The sequence below is a fragment of the Xiphias gladius genome, chromosome 18, assembly GCF_016859285.1.
Source record: "Xiphias gladius isolate SHS-SW01 ecotype Sanya breed wild chromosome 18, ASM1685928v1, whole genome shotgun sequence".
NCBI classification, from domain to species: domain Eukaryota; kingdom Metazoa; phylum Chordata; class Actinopteri; order Istiophoriformes; family Xiphiidae; genus Xiphias; species Xiphias gladius.
Window position 1 is genome coordinate 24,401,053 of NC_053417.1, and position 12,035 is coordinate 24,413,087.

The 12,035-nt window shown below is 43.2% G+C and overlaps 1 protein-coding gene across 8 annotated transcripts in view; it reads left to right on the forward strand.

The window, feature by feature from the left end:
* plxna2 (plexin A2) overlaps positions 1-12,035 on the forward strand; it is a 163,667-nt gene that overhangs the window by 18,926 nt on the left and 132,706 nt on the right. For 6 of the 8 annotated variants that reach the window (XM_040152521.1, XM_040152520.1, XM_040152514.1 and 3 more), the window contains 2 exons: positions 4,931-6,264; positions 10,757-10,939. In XM_040152521.1, the coding sequence (XP_040008455.1) occupies positions 5,065-6,264; positions 10,757-10,939 (1,383 nt within the window). In that variant the 5' untranslated portion in view covers positions 4,931-5,064. The remainder of the gene's footprint in view (positions 1-4,930; positions 6,265-10,756; positions 10,940-12,035) is intronic. The other 2 variants (XM_040152515.1, XM_040152518.1) reach the window with 1 other exon arrangement.

The following is a 12,035-nucleotide window of genomic DNA, read 5'->3' on the forward strand; positions in this document are numbered from 1 at the left end:
GCACCAGTGTTTGCACTGTTCCTGTGTTATGAGCAGGTCTTTGTGACACTAATGTCACTATTTCCTGCATCAGTGTGATGGAATTTTAAATTGAGTCACTGAAGGAACTAGAAAATGCGCTCAGTAGAGCATATACGTCCACCAAGGCCAACGCCAAACAATATACACCAGACTTCAGAGGCAAAAATTCAAGTTCATAGTAAATGATCCACATCAGCTCCAACATTTAATGGGTTCTGGCCCATGACCCATCCCTCCACCAAGTTTGGTACAGATCAGTTCAGTAGCTTTAGTGTAATCCTGCTGACAAACAAACAAACAAACAAACAAACAAACCAGTAGACACGGGTGATTACATAACCTCCTTGGCAGAGGTAAATATTAGGCATAATCAGCAACCTCCAACACTACAGCACAGGAAACCAGACTGAGTTAATGATAGCAGTTACTGGAGGCTTGTGGTTTCCGAGGGTGTTATCCCTCTACTTTGCTAATGTGTCATTTCCTTGTGGTGGCTGGAAGGATGGATGGATGGATGGATGCAGAATAGATGTGTTGAATTTCCTTGGAAGCTGACAAGATAGACCTGGCACTGGAGCAGAGAAATCCATTCCATATTGAGACAAAAGAATGTATAAATATAACTCTAGCTCAGCAACTCAAGATGCCAGCAAGTCCTCTCATTATCTCTACTCTTGATAGCAGCAAATAGTGAAGACTAATGGACTAACCTCTGCCGCTAATCGCTTTTTTATAGTCTCCTATAGAAGAAGATCTCCCTTTAGGGAAGATTAAACTTTCTATTTTTACTTCGCAAACGGCCACATCAACTGAAAAGCTTACCATCCAATGAGCAAAATGTAAAACATTTTAAACCTTTTACTTTTTCTTGACTAGCTGGTTTGTTGATTTTTGTTCCAAGTTGTCTGTTTGATTTGTAGCGTATCACTTTTACTCAAGCATTAAGATTTCACGCTTTACATTAATCATTCAGGGAATAACACATTAATCCAAGGCATGAAATTATGATCTCCCATTTCCTTTTCCTATCTGACAACAATGGATTTAGCACCATAAATGGATTTTGGTTTATGTTCTTTATCTTCTGCAATACAATTGCTGTAAATATGAATTTAGGAGATCAAACAAATTTGGCTGCATTGTTAAGAAGCTTAGTATGTGTGGACAAAAAGGAGAAAAAAAAAAAAAAATCAAAAGGCACATAAACAGAAAACCTGCTGCCTATTCCAGGGTGACAGAGGTTTAGAGCTGCTCCTGCTCCAGAGGCCGCTTCCTAAAGCCTGTTCTTTCCTGATTCAGTTTGCTGGCTGCGGCACTGCCCTCAGGCTGAGTGTCCACAAGCCTCAGTGATGGTTTGCATAGCTTTCATCATTTCACACTTTCTCATGTCTGTCTGCCTATTCCTTCTGCTGCTCCTCAGCATCTTTTCATGAATTCATCGGCACAATGCAGCCCCCTTTGACCACGGTTGGCATGGCCACTCCATCTTGCTCAGTGGCTGGGGAAATCACCAGCATTTCGGCAAAGCGACCCACAAGCAGACACGGAGACAGAGCACAGGCAGCCAGTGGGAACAGTTTGTTTAACAAGTGCTCGGAAGCAGCCTGGCTGAGTGTGCCAACGCAGTGTTTGGTGTGCCTGACTATTCATTCCGAATGGAAAGTTTTGCGAAAACTGCCTTTTCTCCGAGCCATGATCACAGCCTGCGTATGTGCTGGAATGTGATTGCTTTTTTGTCTCTTTTTTGACTTGATGCTCTTCTTTCTTTGCCGTCCATGTCTGCCAAAGAGATTGTCAGATGATTGTTTGAATGTAAATCTACTGACAATGACCATGTTATTTTGAGGTTTTTTGGCATTTTATATTCTTATGTGATGGAACGCACCGAAGCAGTTTGCCATCATGCCAGTCCTTTTTTCTTTCCTAAGTTCAACGACCGCAGTTGCGATGCATCAACAAACTAAACTTACTTCAGAACCAGGGCTTGTTGTGTTTGGTGTTGTCAGAGACAGACAGGCATTTGTTCATTGTGTGTTAAAATAGAGCTGATATTGCAAACAGTCAGTTCTTGTTAGAGCCACGGCACTAATGGCAAAAATAGTTCTTGCATATCAAGAGCCAAATTTTCAAAGCTCCTGACTTGAATTTGTGCGTAAAAGCTGAAAACACTTCCTTCATTCTACCTTACCCATAATTCTATCCACTGCCAACGCAGTCATGCCCTCTTGTTTTTCTAGGTCAGTAGGTAACTATGTTTAAGTATGAATCATTCCTGTTTGCATTTATATGTTAATTTCCTTCTTGGTAATTCTGACTCCTCATAAACAAAAGAAAGACATGGCTTTGAACTGAGGAGCATAAGGGGCGATCTGGTGTTGTTCTTATTCTTTTCAAGTCTACTCCTCAGCTGCACAGTACAGAGAGGTCTCTGTCAAGTGCAACAAAGAGGTGGTCATGCAATCAACTTAAACAAAGAGTTTATTCCCTCTGTTACCCAAAGCAATATGAATGGATAACCTTTGTGGAGCCTTTTATTTACGCCATTCAGTCACTCTCTTTCTCTGCCTCTGCAGCTGTTGCCACAACATGAGGGACTGATGCATATATTTCTTCCAACGACTGGGGAAGAAGAGAGGGGAAAAAAGGAAAGGAAGAAAAGATGGATGGGAGTAAATGTTGCATACACACATACGATTAAGGGGTGGAGGTGCAGCAAAAGCTCTAAAGGGCAAAAGGCTGCGGGGCTTGAGCAAAAAGCTGGCTCAGCAGGAGGCTGATTATACCACCAAAGGGATCCACTTTGCACATCTAGCAAGTACAAACTCAAACAAAGGAGCATGGCAGCGCACAGGCAGCTTAAAGTGAGGGTGGGAGTCTGGCTCTTGCTGCTTTTTTAGAGGCAATGGCACTTTTATGACCATGCTAATAAACTGCTTCTGGGACAGAGCACCTCCCACACCTCCGCCTGCACACACGCCAAGAACAGCTTGACTGGGCCTTAGGACCTTTGTTTATGGTCACATGGATCAATACACTCCCTAAGGGTCTATATTTAAGTCGGAGCTGAGTAGCATGCCCGTTGATCACAGGGGGAGGGGAGGGACCCCAAGATGGCCATTACCAGATTTGGAGCGAGGTGTCTGAAAGGGCAGGCACGGTTCAGAGGGAATCCCAAATCGGATCTGCAAATCGAACTTGCCTCGAACACAGTCGCTGTAGTAGCCTGGATTTTACAGTATCTCTCCATATAGCAGTCTTTTTCTGTCTTCAATTGCAAGTGCTTGTTAATTCAAGGCGCAGTCACTGATTATTCTAGCCACATCTTTCACCCTTGATTCTCTGTGCCCTCACTGCTGGAAATGCAAATCTGGAGCGTGACAAACGATGTAGGGCTGTCTCTGACACGTTCAAGCCCCTTGGCGTCCCCATGTCGCTCCCCTGCTTACTTCCTCCAGCTCCACGGTAATTACCCTTGTTGGATCGCTACGCCTAATCATACTTGATTTTGGGATGCACTGCCATTGTCTCCACTTGTTAGCCCCTCACACTGCCTGGTTCTGATAGAGCACACTGATAATACTGGGGAAATGTGGCACACACACACCAAAACACACACATACACATACTGTATATTCTGCTGGCTGGTGTTTTTGTGAGCAAGCTGTGTAAAGATCCAATAAGGTAGCTGGTTCATTTAAAGATGAATGTTGTGCTGCCAGTGATTAATCCCTCTACAATCTGATCATGTCAGCAGGAGATGAATAGAATAAAAGGATAAAAAAAAAAACAAAAGCAGTGTTTAGAAAAGAATAATTAATAGATTCAGATTCTGTAAAACAGGCCCCTTAAAGAGCAGGGAGCGAGGGGAGGGGTGCGTGGAAGTGGCTCCCAATTTGTTCTCACTTTGTTCCAGTAATAAGATCCAGGCCTTCCTTTCCAATGGATGAGATAATTAACTCCTGGGGACAGGCTGCGCAGAGCTACGTCTCTTGGTTTATGGCACATGGAAAGAGATCCCTGCAGCCCAGGCTGAGCATGGTTGCATAAACTGCAGACATTGCTGTATGTTTTAACAGATAGTTGTGGAAAAGGGATAAATGATAGGGCTGTTGTTTGATGGCTTGTAGTCAGAGTAAAGGGGAGGGGGTGAATGTAAAAATAAAATGAGGAGGCGGATTAGAACGGAGGAGAACACAGGGATTTCAGCTGTGTACTAATATATCTGGTATGTCTTTTATTGTTGAATTTTTGTTGTTTTCATCAAAAGTTGCATTTATGGATATTCTTGTCAATGTTTTTTGAAGCTTCATTTCATTACAGTGTTTTATATAGCTGATCATGCAAAAAAGCAAAATAAAAGCCTTATTTTATGTCATGATAATATTGCTAATATAAACTGGATTGGATTTTGTTAATAAAATTGTCTTTAAAGTTTCAAAAATAGATTTGGATAAGTTTAAATAAATTATAAATTGACTTTATGTGCCATGAATCATTACGAAGTGTCCAAGGCTTTATTTGAAATGTGAGTCTGTGGGCGATGTCAATGTTGGATGCTGTATTCTTGGAAACCGCTTGCTCAGTGTGTGACAGCAGCAGTGGTACTATGAGTCAGGTCTTCCTAATTTCTGTTGCTGTAGCCTGCCTCTCATTCCTGCATTGTCCCGCTCTGTCCAGCAACTCCTTTGGAATGTGCACCATAATGGTTTCCGCATATTGTCTCTTTAAACCTCCACTTCCTTTCTCCACAGCTCATCATCTTACTGAAGTTAAGCTTTGACCTTTTTCAAGCAGAAACATCTCTAATGAAGAGCCTTTTCCATTTGGTCACACATTTCCTGTATATGAAATGTGTGTAATAGTTTGATATCTAACATCTTTTCTCTTTCTCCCTTTTTTTCTTTTCCAGAAACATGTGAAGACCCTTGTGAAGCTTTGACCTGTGAGTTAGCCTTAAACTACAAAAAGGCGAAGGTCTTTTCCCTTCTTCCCCTCAACCATTCTCTCTGCTTCCTCTGCACTTTCCTTGCAGGCCCGTTAAACATGGAGGGCCAGCAGGCTACACGCAGGACTTTATCACCTACCCCTAAAGTGAGGGCTGTAGCTACTCTGCTAGGCTTCTTGCTCTTAGTGACCCCTGCATTGTGCAGTGGGCAGACATTCACTAGTTTCCACCCTGAACACCGGGACTGGGTCTTCAACCACCTGACTGTTCACCAAACCACAGGGGCATTGTATATTGGAGCAGTCAACCGTGTGTACAAGCTCTCAGGCAACCTGACCCTCCTTGTTTCCCATGATACAGGCCCAGAGGATGACAACAAGGCCTGCTACCCCCCTCTGATTGTCCAGCCCTGTTCTGAGCCCCTTGTCTCTACCAACAATGTCAACAAGCTTCTCCTCATTGATTATTCCCAAAATCGGCTGCTGGCCTGTGGCAGCCTTTACCAGGGTGTCTGCAAACTCCTCAGATTGGATGACCTCTTTATCTTAGTGGAGCCCTCCCATAAGAAAGAGCACTACCTCTCTAGTGTCAACCAGACTGGGACCATGTATGGGGTCATTGTGCCATCACAGGGCCAGGATGGCACCCTGTTTATCGGCACAGCAGTAGATGGAAAACAGGACTACTTTCCTACCATTTCCAGTCGAAAGCTGCCACGTGACCCAGAATCATCTGCAATGCTTGACTATGAATTGCACACTGACTTTGTGTCCTCCCTCATCAAGATACCATCAGACACACTGGCACTGGTCTCCCACTTTGATATTTACTATGTTTATGGCTTTGCCAGTGGCAGCTTTGTTTACTTCCTGACTGTCCAGCCTGAGACTCCAGAGAACAGCATGTCATCAAGTGGATCCACCAGCGACCTCTTCTACACCTCTCGCATCGTCCGCCTCTGCAAAGATGACCGCAAGTTTCACTCCTACGTCTCTCTCCCTGTTGGCTGCGTGAAAAACGGCGTCGAGTACCGGCTACTGCAAGCCGCCTACCTCGGCAGGCCAGGCCGCGTTCTTGCTGCCTCGCTCAACATCAGCGCCCAAGACGATGTGCTCTTCACCATCTTCTCTAAGGGCCAGAAGCAGTTCCACCGCCCGCCAGATGACTCAGCGCTCTGCGTCTTCACCATCCGAGATATCAATGCACGAATCAAGGAGCGCCTGCAGTCCTGCTACCAGGGAGAAGGAAACCTGGAGCTCAACTGGCTGCTTGGGAAGGATGTGCAGTGCACCAAAGCTGTGAGTTTCATTGATAAACGCTGATTAAAAGCATACACACACACATTCACAGATGTAGTGTATATACAGCATGCACCTTTTACTCATTTAGAGTATGAAAATGATGACTGAAATATGTCTTTTCCATGTGCCATCCGCTATTGTACACATATTAATCATCAATGGTCCAAAGCTGCTCTTATTGGCAAATGTAAATTACCATTTATGCAGTTCAGTTTTTGCACATTAGTAAATATTTTAAGGATCTAACTGATATTCAGTACAGCATTTCTATTCACCCTGAGAATGTAATCAGCCCTCAGCCAGCCAATGAAAACACAAGAGAATCATTAATGTACTGTACAATTCGATGGTCAGAATTCTACGATACTCCAGCAACATCCACATCTTGTTTCCTTTCCCAAAATAAGATGGTAAACAGTAAGGGGTTGAACAGAGGTTCTCAATGAGCCTAGAAACCACAGTGATCAAACAGTTTTAGGGCATATGCTGTAATGAAAATAAACTCAGCAGTCATGAGGAAATGCTTTTGACTGCCTTGTGTAGCATCCACCTCTGTTATCAAATGATTCTCACACTACCTGTAAAAAGTATATTTCAGTGGGAGATATTCATAAATTAGGGGAGATTTTTTTCTTTTCTTTGTTTCTATCTTGGTAATCATCAAAGTGATAATATTCTCCTTGAGCACAATACAAATAAACACACTCTCCCCCATCTAGAGCAAGGAAAAGCAGTTCAAATTACCCTGCCTCAGATGATGGCGTAGATCACACATCAGTCTATTCTTTCTGAATCACCAATTATCCTATAATACAAGGCCATGTATCTGCCACATTGTGTCAAGTTAGAATTAAGTTTTTTTGATTTTCCCTCATTCCCAGGAGGCTACAGTCCTCGGTGCTTTCATTTAGTAATTGCTATTAGGATTTTAAAAATATTAAGAATTAATGACAAGTTAAGTGTCTGACAAGTCAGTTACAGAGTGTGTGTTTGCATGTAAGTGTATTTGTGTCTGCATGTATGCAGGAAAGGCTTGTGAATGCTGGATTTACATATACAGTATGTTTGTTAGGGAGCTGTGGCATAGGTCTTAATGTATTTTTAGGGTTTAATGATATCCCTATCCTCACTATGGTGACAGCCACTGATCAGCTCCCTTTGTTGCTAATCCCCCTTGGGCACTCATTTGACCACTCTTATTGAAATAACTAAATTCCCCATTAGCACAGTGTCAGAGGTGATTGTCAGGAGGAGGGAGACATTATCTCGACCTAGCGCTGTTGGGTTTTAATAGCTCAACTGAGAAGGTGTGAGAAGAGGTTGCGAAAAGGAGAGTAGGCGGAAGAAGGAGAAATGGGGGCATACAGCGATGACAGTGCCGAGGCAGGGAGACTTTCTAACTGTTGGAGCTCGAATTAGAACCTTTTCCGGTTTCCCAAAAGAATCCCCAATCGTCGCAGTATGCTCTGAAGGGTGCCAGGCATTACCTGCAAAAGCTGCACCTCCCACTCCATTCTTTAGACACGCACTGCCAATAATGTTTTGCTCTCCTTCAACATTATACACCCAGGATACACAAGGTTTGTGTGTGTAGCCGCGGAGATAAGAAGATGTAAAATACAGTCCTTAAGACCATGTCCTCATGCTCAATGAACAGCCAGTAAATCCATAGTGTAATATGGATTATGCAGATAGATGTCAATGGATGAGGAACTCTTAAAGCCTATACAAATTACATTTAACAAGCTAATATGTCAACCATACTAACACTGTCTGCTTGCTGTTAAATCCCCAACTCAAACACTGTGGCTGCTTTAAAGTGCACATATGTTTCACATGTCTTTGTCTTTTTTTAAATAAATATGTTCCTATAACTCTTTGTGCAGTATTTTTAGAGTGCCCGTGTCTGAGATCCATCAAAATATGAGGCGAATCAACCAAGAGATTGTATTTATGTTACCATTAACTGTACCTCGCTTGGTTTCAGAGTAAATTACACACGCAGTCCCAGTGCCTCTCCTCTGGTCCATTGCTAACAGCAGGTAGCCAGTGAGCTCAAAGCAGAGAACCTTAATTATACCCCGAGCTCCCACTCCTGTCTTGCAGACATTTCACTGTGTGTACGCTTACATACAGGCCAAGGGTGAGGCTGAGGCTGAGAATGGAACTGAGGCTGAGCCAGGGGATTCTGACACAGCAGCCAGTCAAAAAGTTTATCACCCAAATGTCCAACCTTCTGCCATCGGGAGATTCACACAATCTCTGTAGTCGCTCCCGAGGAGGAGAGCCATGATGGGATTCTTTCTGTATCGGGCTGTGTCTGTGGGTCTCTCTCTCTCTGAGCAACACTATCATCCTGTCTTGCGTTTTGCTCATGCCCCACCAACTAATTAACAACTCGTGAGAGCAAAGGGAAGCTGGTATTGATAACACTGACTTAATGCATCCTTCGTTCAAATTCCACACCAAATGGAACACTTTATCATTGTTTAAGAAGATTAGCAAGCAGTTTATTGTTGAGGCAGACCAGGGTAACTAGTAAATATTATACTGTACTGTGAGTTATTCAATAATGATTAATTACAAAGAGTTAAAGTCTATTTTTAGTCTCACCACAGCCCTGCTAAAGGTAATCAATGTCATTTGTATGAGATCATTTGTATAACAGTCTGAGATGTGGCAAGCCTCCATTTCTTCACCACTTGTTAGGTTTATGAAAAGGTAGAGGAAAAACAAAAAATTCTGCAAGAAGGCGAACAAGAAAACACAGCCACGAGGAATCCATGGGGATTTGGCTTGGCTGCCAAGTCTGCTAAATGTACATCATCTAAACAATCTAGATATAATCAGAACCAACTGGTATGGAGCCCAACACACCATATGTGGAATAGCTGCATGATTTGAGGGAGTAGCTATTGATAAGCCATAGTCTGGAACTCACGGCTGTCTTTCAAGATAGCTGCCTGCTTTCCCATCTGATTAATTCTGTGTCCCCATTTCCAATCAGTATGTTTTTGAAACAAGCATTAATCAGTTATATACCATGCATTTAAATTAAAACAATAAGAGTAAATGATAATGTAAGCATACCTGATTTTGTTTTTTGTTTTTTTCTGATTTAAATACTGTAGTGGAATACCTCGTAGCACCCTGTGCTATTTCGGGCAAAGGAAATGCCATAAAGTGAGGGGGTGTGACTATAAGAGCGGAGGTGATTATTCTCTGTCAGCATTACTGCTGTTGCTGTGCTCATGAAAATGTGCATAGTACTGAACGGTTTTACAGGCCACGGTGTGTAGTGAGAAGCCGAGCTGCCTCCCAGAGTGGGAAATGTCACTCATCATAGTCTGCATATACCATTCTAAAATAAAATAAAAAGGGACAGAGAAGAGACAGACAAAAGATAGATATGGTGACAGAAAGAGAATTAATGAGTTGGGGTTTGAGTAATGGGATATGTATATTCAGAGGGTGAATAAGATAGAGTTTGTGAGCAAGAGATTATGGGTTATATACATGGGAGGCTCGCCTGGCCATCTCACTTTACTCCACATGGCACTTTGAGGCCACTGCCAATCAGACTGTCTCAGTTGACCTGATTCAGCACCAGAAAGACCACTGTCTTGATCCTCATGCACATCCTCCTCTTTTACTATTATCTTTTCTTGTCTTATAATCTTACCTTGGGATACACTACATCTTCACTCCCAGCAACTCTCCTAAGAAGCATAAGGAGACCAAAATTTTCCTAAGAACTGAAGTCAAACTTCATGAGACTTTATGGTAGTGATTATTTTCTAATGAATGTGTAAATAAAGTTCATTTCAGAGTCTTTGCTCACATGAATATTTCGGGGCTGCACGGTTATCATGCAGTGTGTTTGCCATTGCAAATAGTTATCATGCAGTATGTGTCTTCCTGCAGAGGTGTGATGATAGGCCAGGGTAATGAGCCACGGTGTGAGCAAGGTGGAGCTCAGTCAGGCGGAGCTGAAACATGTCTGCCAAGTGGAACAGAGAGGCAAACGTTTGTCTGGCTGGGAGATTCGCTCGTGCACTTCCACCATGTTTCTGACCTCCCCTATCTCTCGCAGGCTCACCTCTCGCACCCCCTCCTTTCCGTTTCAGACAGTCTCTGACACTGCCCCTATTTCAACAACTCGGACCGTAGCCCTATCCTTCTGTCTCATTCTGTAACCTTCAACTTTCCTCCTTACTGAGCTGTCTTCTTTTATAATGTTCTGCATCTCAGCCTCTCCACTCTACTATTGTCTTATTCTCTAAGTCTGTTTCTCTGAGGTATTTTTGTCATTCCCCCTTCCTACACTACATTTCATGACGGGGACTTCTATGTTTAATGTGACACATTTGTCTCATACTCCCTATCACATTTTTTTCCCCTCTTTCTGTGTTTCACTCTTCATTTTAATTGTCTTCTCTTGTCATTCAAACCTCACTTCATAACCTTTTCTTTTCCTCTCTTCCACTAGCCCGTGCCCATTGATGACTCTTTCTGTGGTTTGGACATCAACCAGCCACTCGGAGGTTCTCAGCTGGTGACCGGTCACACTCTCTACACTGAGACTCGGGACCGCATGACTTCCGTCACCTCCTATGTCTACAATGGCTACTGTGTAGCCTTTGTGGGCACCAAGAGTGGACGGCTAAAGAAGGTGAGTACCAGCTCCTTTCCTCTTCTCACCCAGCAGTTTTAAAGGCCTGTTTTAGGAGATTCCTGCTCACCTCATCACTGTGATACATAAGGACCCTGGCTGTCCAGTGGTCCATGGGGTTTAGACCCTGTGAAGTGGTCCTATTTCCATGCAGACAGATCATGGTCACGGGGAAACCTATCTCCTTAATATTTCATGCCTGCTGTCAAAGCGTTGGAGAGGGGTAATGGTGATGGCTAGCTCACTGTAGTGGTCATCACCAGTTCCTTGTTAAGTGAGCTCCAGTGTCACAGTGTTGAATAGCCTGCATTGGCCTATTAATTTTAATAGGCACCTTTCTGCCTGTGGCCCTCTGAGAGGCAAAAGAGAGAGAAGGTCCATGCACTAAACCTCCAGTCTTGGTTACGGAATACAGACGCCACAGAGGGTTAAGGTCTGCTGGCCAGTTAACAATCATAGTTTTCACACTTTAGCCACAGGAAACAGTATAATAGGTGAGATTGCTTATTGACAGGATTGAACAGCGAAGAAAGTGACTGCTATGCCCATGTTTGCCCACAATGTCTATGTCTATGTTTTGCTGATTAATTTCCAACAGCTGTTGCAATGTTTTGGCGCTGACATTACTCCAGACAGCTGATGCTCAGACTTTGTGTTGAATTTCAAAATGTTAACGACATGCTTCAGTTTAGATAATATGTGTTGGTGTCGGTGCACTGTGTCACAATAGTTGATGTCTTGCATACTGATGGGGCTCTCTAGACTACACATAGACAGCTGGTTGAAGGATTTGTCACTATTCACTTGGCTCCTCCTCCCATGGGGCTGCTTTTTTGAGTGACAGCAGGAGTGTGTCACAGGGCCATAACTGGCTCATACAGTCTTTCCTCCGTGCTTAACAGCTGTGTGAAGTGCAGAGAAAGAGACAGGAAAGGAAGGAAAGTCGATAAAAACCATTTATCGTATCATACCTCTTTTGGCAAGTTCTTTGTTATTTCAAGGCTGGCAATGCAACACAAAAGGTGTTGGCCTTGCTTATTTTGGTCTTCATATATTCACAATTATATCAATACACCAATCAGACTGTGGTGTAGAG